Source organism: Phytophthora infestans, genomic scaffold (assembly GCF_000142945.1).
Source record: "Phytophthora infestans T30-4 supercont1.11 genomic scaffold, whole genome shotgun sequence".
Taxonomy (NCBI): Eukaryota; Oomycota; class Peronosporomycetes; order Peronosporales; family Peronosporaceae; genus Phytophthora; species Phytophthora infestans.
In genome coordinates this window covers 549,625-558,725 of record NW_003303748.1, presented here as the reverse complement: position 1 = coordinate 558,725, position 9,101 = coordinate 549,625, and the positions used below count along the sequence as shown (strand labels likewise).

Genomic DNA, 9,101 nt, shown 5'->3' with positions numbered 1-9,101 from the left:
TCACTCGCGTGTTGACGCTGTAGCATCCACGATACTTTCTTCATCTGTCCACAATACACCAGATCTTTTGCCGAGAGAAGAGCGTCTGAAGCCACACGGAGCGAAATGAACCGCATCACGTCGCCTCCGGGGGCACATGTACTCGACCCAAATGCATCGAGAACGTTGTGCTCAAGCTGTCGAAAGAAGCCAAAATATGACACATTCCCACGTACCACGTCAGGTCTCGGCTTTGTCTGTGGGAACTCGATCGAATGGATCAAGTGGTACCCGACACGGTCGCCATTACTGGAGTGGACAACACCCGTCGCCTCGATATACACAAAGTCCCGCATATTCACGATACTTGTGGACTGTAGCGGCGCATCGCTCGTCATCCATTTGATAATAAGTGACCGGAACGGTTCGTCGTTGTTTGGTTCGATAATCGGACACAATATCGAGGCAGCGTCGAGATCGTGTACATACGACGCCTTGACGCGCATGGTATCCAACGTAGGGTTTACAACGCCAAACATGAGGTCGTCCAGCTCGCCAACTAGGGTTCCCACGCGCATCAACACTGGCATATCCTTCAATGGAGTGGTGGTATCACTCTTGCGAGAATCCTTTTCATGTCGCTGTGTGTATACATGCAGCTTGTCTTTAGTCCTCAAGTGTTTCCAACGTTGTTCGTCTACCTGCCGCTTATCGGCGACGACAAAGTTCTCGTATTCCTCAAAATGATCGGCGATGAATCCATCAACAAGTTTAATTAGCTGCTCGCGCTCTGCTTCAGGTACCTGGAGGTCCGGGTAAGGATTAACTGTGAACCGGTCTTTTGCCATTCGCTCGCTGTTGTCTTTCTTCCGTGCAAGTCCCTGACTGTCGGTCCCGTGGTGCAACAAACCTATCGTGTGATCGACGAACGCAGCGTTGTGCTGTTTTCATACATGTATTAATACTGTACACGTACGTACAGCTTCGAAAGCATCGATTGCCCCAAACCTTCTTGATGTCAAATCTCGATAGAGCCACGGATCGTAAACTTGTGCTTGGAAAGCGACTGCGGATTGTGAAGCATACGCCATAGTTAGAATCGTTGTGAGCGTCTGAACGTCGAGCTGGAACAAATTACTTTTATGCTGTCATAAACTGTTTCTGTTGAGCTACAGACCTCTTTATACTGTGGAATTTCCCACATAAAGGTAAAAAGAAATGAGGCAGATTGGGGAGACGACACATTATGAATACTGTACTTCATAATGTATCGTCTCCCCAATCTAGCGTCGTTTTATGGCTGTATCAGACGTCGCTACGTCGTTCTCTCAAAGCTTTGAGGCGCTTTTTACGGTCGACTCAGCGTTGAAATATTAAAATATTTCAGAAAAAAGTGAAATCTGCGAGACTTAAAGTTGCCAAACGCTATTTTGAAACCTCTATGCTAACTCGGGCTCTGTATCAACACAAAAAAAGACGAACGAGAACAACGCGCTTGAACTATTTTATCTTTCTTTTTCGATCGGATTCCCACTCAACTTCCGGTATCTGAAGTCGGTTTTCGAGAAAAGAAGCGTCTCTACGAGCGCTGGAATCATACCAGCACACGGCTATCTCTCTGGCGTTTGAGATGTTTTTGAAACAGCGCTCCCAAACACAGCAACTTAAGTCGGATTTTTCGGTTATCGATAGCGAATGCACTGATTATAATACCGACAATCATTGACCAATCTCACTGGACCATGCACGACTTCAAGCTCTGGTTGAAACGTATTCATAATTTCTTGGCGCAAGCTCTATTTTGTACGAGCTCGGAATGATCTCTTCATTCTTGTTCTCGCGAATTAATAATAGGTGCTGAAAATCTTGGTAAGAAGCAAAGACCGAACTTCTAACGCAATTCCAAATGCCAGTTATCTTCGTGCCCTAATCTTTTTGAATTGGGTCTCTGAAGCTTTTAAATTTAATTTTTTTCAATAAATCTGATGCGATGCTTCGTTGGCAACAAAAACGACAACAAGTGATATTTGGTATCATTTTACAGCTAATTTAAGTACCGAAGTTGACATATATTTCGGTGTTATAGCTGTTTGGACAATACAGTACATTGAATGGCTCAACGTGAGAAGAACTTCGCAGTACTAAGTAAATGTATTTATTTTGACAGCTAAGACTTTAACATCGAAGCTGTACAGTACGGTAAGCTTAAAACAAGCGCATTACCGGTCTCACCTTATCAGGTAACGCCAATTTAGTTTTTATGACGTAACTTCCCAAGAGCAATGAATAATTTAACATTCAAATAATCTGCACTAATCAAAGAACAACAAAGATGCAGTACTTCTAGTATCGGACTGCGAGGAAGTCGAAAAGGCTTTATACGCTCGGTATCCTGTCGCTTGGTCTTTCGCTGCCTCTTTCGCATCCCACTTGGTCGCCTCACTCACGCACTTCGTACAGAAAGAAATCTTTCGTCGAATAAGTTGATCATCCATCGCGATGAAGCTGATACGCTTGCGGACCTTGCACGAGTAACAGACACAGCCGTAGCACAGTTTGCACGTGCTAGCGCCAATGAAGCCTCGGATCCCTTTGGTCACTTTTCTTTCGCATACCACACAAGTCTCGCTACGTGTCTGGTCTTGTCGCTCGAAAGACGAGTGTCGGTGTTGTAACATCCACGATAACTTCTTCATCTGGCCACAATACACATAATTCGTCGCTGATAGTAGCGCTTCCGCCGCCACTTGGACCGATAGAAACCGTGCGATCTTCCCGCCAGGGACAACTGTACCGCTCGCGTAGATATCAATAGTATTCTGCTCGATCTGTCGGAAGAATCCAAACACCGAAAGATTCCCTCGAATCATAGAGGGCAACGGTTTGGTCTGCGGGAAATCGATAGAATGTAACAAATGGTATCCAACGCGTTCACCATTCGAGAAATGTACGACTCCCGTGGCCTCAATGTAGACGAAGTCGCGACTTTTAACGAGACTTGTGGACTGTAGAGGCAGGTCGATCGTCATCCACTTGATGACTAGAGATTCGAATGGTGCGTCCACACTAGGTTCGACAACGGGGCACAATACTGAGGCACTGTCGAGATCATGCACGTACGAGGCTTTAATCCGCATAACGTCTAGAGTTGGATTCACAACTCCGAACATGACGTCGTCGACGTCTCCAACTAGCGTCCCAACACTCAGAACAACCGGTAACCCTTTCTCTGCTGCTGCGGTGGCTGGATCCCAAGACATGGCACGCGTGTCTCGGTCTCTATTCTCCCATTGAGGACGCTCGGCGTACACGTGCTGGTTGTCCTTGGACTTGACATGCTTCCAGCGTTTCACATCCACTTGGCTCTTGTTGACGATTACGAAATCTTCGTATTCCTGGAAATGACCTTTCACGAAGTTGTTCACGAGGTCGATTAACTGTTTGCGCTCCTCTTCGGACACCTGCAACTCTGGATAAGGCTTGACACTGAACCGCTCTTTCGACATGGTTTGTTCTGCCTTTAAGGTGCTCCGGTCGCAGTGAAATGTCAACTGAGTCAGTCAGGCACGACTGTCGCCATCCTGAAATTCTAGGACGAATAGACAACGGACTTTGACTTCGTGTTTGTAAGGGACAGCTGCTGGGGAGATTGCCTTCACGATTGTGAGAAAATGCATTGCTTCAAACAAAATGATAAAAAAAAGATTGTAAAGTGACGGCGTCGGAAGGAAGAAACGAGTGTCCGACCCTTTCCACAGTTCCAGTCGGTAAGCTTGTGTTTGGCTTTTGGCTTTATGCTGAACTCGGGCTTGATGAACAATCTGTATGAATAAGCACAATTTTGGATGACCATAAACAAACGGATTTATTCCTACAAAAACTGAAGTATCGTACGTGTACATGTACCAGTAAAGAGCGGCCAAAATGTGGCTCGACTTCATGTATTGCCGTGTGCTATTTAAATGATAGCTACCAGAAGAGTATGTGAGACCCATTCTGTATTGCTTGTTTGCAGCAGAACCTCAACGAACTTAGATTTTTGCGTTTCAAGATGAAACGCTTAGGGCATCTCTAAATACATAAATGTCAATGTTTTTTAGGGCGAAGCAAAAAAAATCCAGACTTAAATAATACTGCACGCCTACATCGGCTCAGATAATAACTTACAGCACAGAATCGCGGCTTTTCATTCGACATGAACCTTCATTGCTATTTAAGCCCATGGGTTATTTTGATTGGTGCTTGTATAAAGTTTTGGCTTAATGGATCTTAAAACGGTTCAATAAGATTTCGTAAAAGAAAACTACACTGAAGATAGGAAGTTAGTATAGAATAGTCTTTTATTTTGAAAAAATGATCTTAAACCAATTGGCCTCGCAGCTCGAAGGCATAGGATGCTGAGCCATCAGACAGCCACTTTCCTTTATTTTTTGTTGTTGCAAAAAGAAGGCTCTACCGGTATCAATGGAGAGGCCTTGGGCCTGCACTTTGATCGAAATAGTTTCTACTCATTGCTGTATATCACTACAATGTTTACTTAGCGAATGGTATTCTTACTGATACAGAGTTCCCGCTCTTGATCGGACGGGATAATTCCTGCAACTGAAGTTCTTCTTGGAGAGTTGCTTGGGGTGGTCATTTAGCTAAAATCGACCATAAATGGGGAAAGCGATCAAGATGCAAGCCGCTAAACTACTCGAGAAACAGTAAGGTACGTCTGCTGTAGTTTGTTCACGATAGCGATAGAAGACTTTTACTCCACGACCATCGAGTGTAATTTTTTCATTGTACATTGGTTACCTACAGCGAATAATATTGGAAGCTGCTGTAGCTTAACGGATAGAGAGCGATTTTGCCCAGTAGGTGGTTGCTGCAAAGAAATAGTCGATTTGCAGAAAGCTTGTATCGCGTAAAACACAGCGAAAATAGCACATAAAGTGCTATTCGTGTTTAAACAACAGTCATGTGTAATTAGGTCCGCATCGTTCAGGTAAAATTCTTTCTTTATAGGTCTTTCTAGCCGGCCGTGTACCGTTCTCTTTTTCACCTGTTAGTGGATCTTTATGACACGCAAGCGTTTTCATAGACCCAATGTATCCGATTGTTTGATAGTATTGACCTAAAGGAATGAGCGGTTAGTACTACTAGGAATTAGTAAAGGATAGTAACGAATACAAAAGCAGATGTAGGGCGGTGGTGGAAGCTTCTAGAAGATTCCAATCGTCTGAATTGCGGGGGCGGCACTTTCCTTTGAGTGCGCCTTACCCCAAGCTCCTCGGGCCAGATATACTGGTAGCACTTGTTGGTCACGATCCACCTGACAAAGAGAGCGCCAAACCGATGAACTCTTCTTTGCAAGCCGAGTTCGACGGGCTCGATCAAGTGATGGCAGATCGCACACGAGTGCCGACTAATCTGTCCAAGCTCACGGACAAGAGGGGAGAGGACGTACGCAAATGGCTGTTCCAGATCGAGAACGCCTGATCAAGGACGCGAGCACGTGTGTAACGGGGTACGTATCCCTAAGTGTACCCTGGTTACATGAAGTATGACACGTCATACTTCGGGATATTTGGTACAAGGTACCAACGCCGTCCAAAACCAACCATTGGTTGATGACATTGCATTTCTAAAGATGACTTTTAGTTTGTATTAAACCCAAGCTTTATCTACCTAAAAATATACTCAGTTTACATTCTACATTATATATTTGACGGGGTCACACAGCACCTTGCGCTAGAGGAAGTTATCTTCCGAGAGTATACAAACTCTCAGTGAACGGCAGTTCACAGGTCCCCTCTTTAGTTAAAGAGAGCGAAGTGACCTAAATAAGGTAGATTGTAAACTGAGTATATTTATAGGTAGGTTAAGTTTGGGTTTAATACAAACTATAAGTTACCTATAGAAATGCAATATCGTTTGACCAATGGTTGGCTTTGAACGACCTTGGTACCTTGTACCAAATATCCCGGAGTATGACGTGTCATACACCTGAAGTGTGAAGTGTCACACTTCATGTAACCAGGGTACACTTAGGGCTACGTACCCCGTTACATCCTCCCCCACTTAGGTTCGGTTTACCGACCAATCAGAATGAAGAGGTGTTCGTCACAAACTCTTATTCTCAAAGTCGAAAACCATCGACTCGGCCGCGCGAGCGCGGCGGAGGCTCACTTTACAGTTAGAGCCTCGAGCAGCAGCCTGTGCGCTCTTCGTCAAGGTCTCCACTTCGACCGGTACCATGCCTCGTGGCACTGCTAAGAGCGGTGCTAAGACACGCTCCAAGGCTGCAGCCGGTAAGGCGCAGGCCAAGAGCACTAAGCCTCACGGCAAAGGCTCTGCACTCAAGGAGGCTACTCAGGTGGCCTCCGAGGCTATCGGATCCTCGGGTGACGCGGCTGCGGACAAGCGCGCAAGCAGGCGCCGCAGTCCGTCGCCCTCGTCTTCAGACAATCGTCCGAACCCTCGGTTCGTAGAACATGAGTTCAACTCGGGCAGTGAGGACGATGCCGAGTTCGAGAGCACTCATGATGCTCCTGCGGGCTCTGTGGGAGGGCACAGCCCAGTGCCCAGTGAGCACAAAGAAGACAGCGTGCAGTCGTCCGCTAGTGATCACGGTGATCACAGTCCCAGGACCTCTGTGCGCTCTGAGAGTCCGGCCGTTAAGGCTAAGGGCACTCCCAAAGCCGGTGGCGATGAGGAAGGGAGTCCTCGCAAACGTCTCTCGCTTGCCGAGGGTCTTGCGCGCGCTAAGGCCTCTAAAGCCGAAGGCGCCAAGCCCTCAAAGAAGCGTACCGCCTCTAAGTCTCCACTCCGCGAGGAGAAGGAGACTCGACGCTCCTATCAGAGTCTCTTCGACTCCTCGGATGAAGAGGAGGAGAAGGAGGAAGAAGAGGAAGAGGAGGGTGCCATTGTTGAGCCCCGGGAGGTCTCGAATGACCTCGACCAGCAGCAGGAGGATTTCCAAGCTGCCCAGCGTGTGCGTGGGGGTTCGGTGGCGGCACCCGTCAACCAGGGAGCTGCCATCAACTCAAGAGGGTATTGGCCTCCCGAGGAGAGCTCTGGGGCTGACCTCTTCTTAGAGCTTCTTGTCGCTCCTCGTGGCCTTGTGGGCGGCCACACTTCTAGGGGCATCTATGAACGAGCCCTTGTTCAGAAAGAACAGTTGTTCGTCGACAACGTGGAGGCTGCTCGGTGTGTGCTTCTCGCGCCACACCGCATTCCCCTTAAGGACTTCACGACTTGTCGTAAGAAGCCCGAGACCCGGGGTGGTCTCTATCCTGTTTGGGGATACCCCTGGGTTATGCCCGAGAACTGTCCCACATGGAGTTCTTGTGAGGACATGTTCTGGGCGTGGGTGGAGACTCTCAAGTACTCGCCCACGGAGTTACGGGAACTCCATGAAGATCAGCAGCTGCCCCACATCCTGGACCAGCGTGATCTTCGTGTAAGGTTTGCCCACTTGGTCAGCAAGCGTATGCTGCCAAGGGACATCCTGAAGCGCGCGGCTTCTAGCGCTCACGATGAGCGCGGGTACGGTATGTATTCATCATCCGTACCCCGTTCGGGCAAGAAGCCCCGGACTACTTATGAAGCTGCCGCCGCTTCTGTTCCCAGATTGCGACAGCCTTCGGGCAGTCAATCAGGAGCCGTTCAATCGGCTCCCACGAGTTCTCGGAGTGGGCATAACCCCTCCACTTCACGAGGAGCTGTCGCTTCCCGCGACACCGTTGCTCCTGGAGGATCCGCTCCACGTGGAAGTGGACTTCTCCATTCCGGTCAAGCAGGGGCGGAGGTGCCCTCGTACGAGTACGAGTACTCGGCGCCTCCCGAGAGCCACTCTCGCTCGAGTGCTCCGACTGCGGGTCCGACACGGGACCCTGAGGTTGACCGCCTCCGTCAACGTCTCCTCGTGCTTGAGATTGCACTTGGCCTTGGGACTGGCGGTAATGCTGCCGCCCAGGCCGGGAATCAGGGCGAGCTCGCTCGTCTTGCGGGTCGCCTGGACCTGGTGGAGCGAGAGGTCGCGAGCCTGCACCTGCGGGTGGACCGCCGGGCCTCTTCGTCCGATCTGGACGAGGCCTTTCGCATGATCCGACGGATCGAGGCTTTGTTGCCACGTCCGGAGACGCCTGCGGCACACTCCCAGACGTACGCGTATGGTGCGTACCCGGCGTACTCAGCGTACTCGGCGTATGGCGCCGGGGTCCGTTCGTATGGAGCCCCTTCGGCGTACGGTCTTGACCGCAGCCTTGCCGTCCCGACCGAGGCTTGGGTGCCTGCTCCGACGCCCTCGTCGACGACTGTGACCGGCCCTCGCTTCGAGGAGCTGGGTCAAGGGGGGTCTGCGAGTCAGCAACCCCCTGCGGGTCAAAGTACCGCTTAAGACGTCCGACATAGAACGTCGGGTGCGTCGTCATTGACTTTGGAAGGTCGATGGTGTACGACGCACCATGTCTGGCCAGGACTGCAAAAGGTCCGATGAAGCGGTGCTTCAGCTTGTTGCTGCCGACAGAGCTGACAGTGTCTAGCGGTAGGTTCCTCGTGTCTAATAGCACTAAGTCCCCCACTTTAAATACACTTAAGTTTCCTCTTCCATGTTTGTCTGAGTACTCCTTTTGTCTATCCTGGGCCGCTGCCATGGCATCGCGGACCCTGCTGACAATGTTCAGCTTGGTATCCATAAAGGATTCCACCTGTTTCCGCAGCGAAACTGGCCTCACATCCGAGACCTGGGAGGAAAGGGCTTTCCGAGCCTCTCCCCCACTTAGAATAGAGGAGTCAGTGTTTCCTCGAAGAGTGAGAGGCACTCTGGGGTGGCGGAAGCCGTTCAAGTAGAACGGCGTGAACCCCGTGGACGCGTGCACCGCGTTGTTGAGCGCAAACTCAACAACTGGAAGCTGCGTCGACCACGTACGTGGCGCTGCCGCGCACACACTGCGCAGAGTGTCCTCGAGCACTCGATTGACGCGCTCTGTTTGGCCGTCTGTCTGCGGATGATCCGCAGTGGACATCTGCAGACGAGTTCCCAGTAAAGGGAACAGCGTTTTCCAAAACGCAGCAGTGAACCGCGGGTCTCGGTCCGAGACAATCGTCTCCGGGAGACCGTGATAGCGGAACGA

At 49.7% G+C, this 9,101-nt stretch overlaps 2 protein-coding genes across 2 annotated transcripts; both read right to left on the bottom strand.

Annotated features, from left to right (window-relative positions):
* PITG_07418 (uncharacterized protein) lies at window positions 1-569 on the bottom strand (the record flags this gene model as incomplete). Its single annotated transcript, XM_002904398.1, has 2 exons — window positions 1-44; window positions 143-569. The coding sequence occupies 2 exons, from the start codon at window positions 567-569 to the stop codon at window positions 1-3; spliced, it is 471 nt and encodes a 156-aa protein (XP_002904444.1).
* Window positions 570-2,291: 1,722 nt separating this feature from the next.
* On the bottom strand, window positions 2,292-3,149 carry PITG_07417 (uncharacterized protein; the record flags this gene model as incomplete). Its single annotated transcript, XM_002904397.1, has 1 exon — window positions 2,292-3,149. One exon carries the CDS (start codon window positions 3,147-3,149, stop codon window positions 2,292-2,294), a length of 858 nt encoding a protein of 285 aa, XP_002904443.1.
* Between the last annotated feature and the right edge of the window lie 5,952 nt (window positions 3,150-9,101).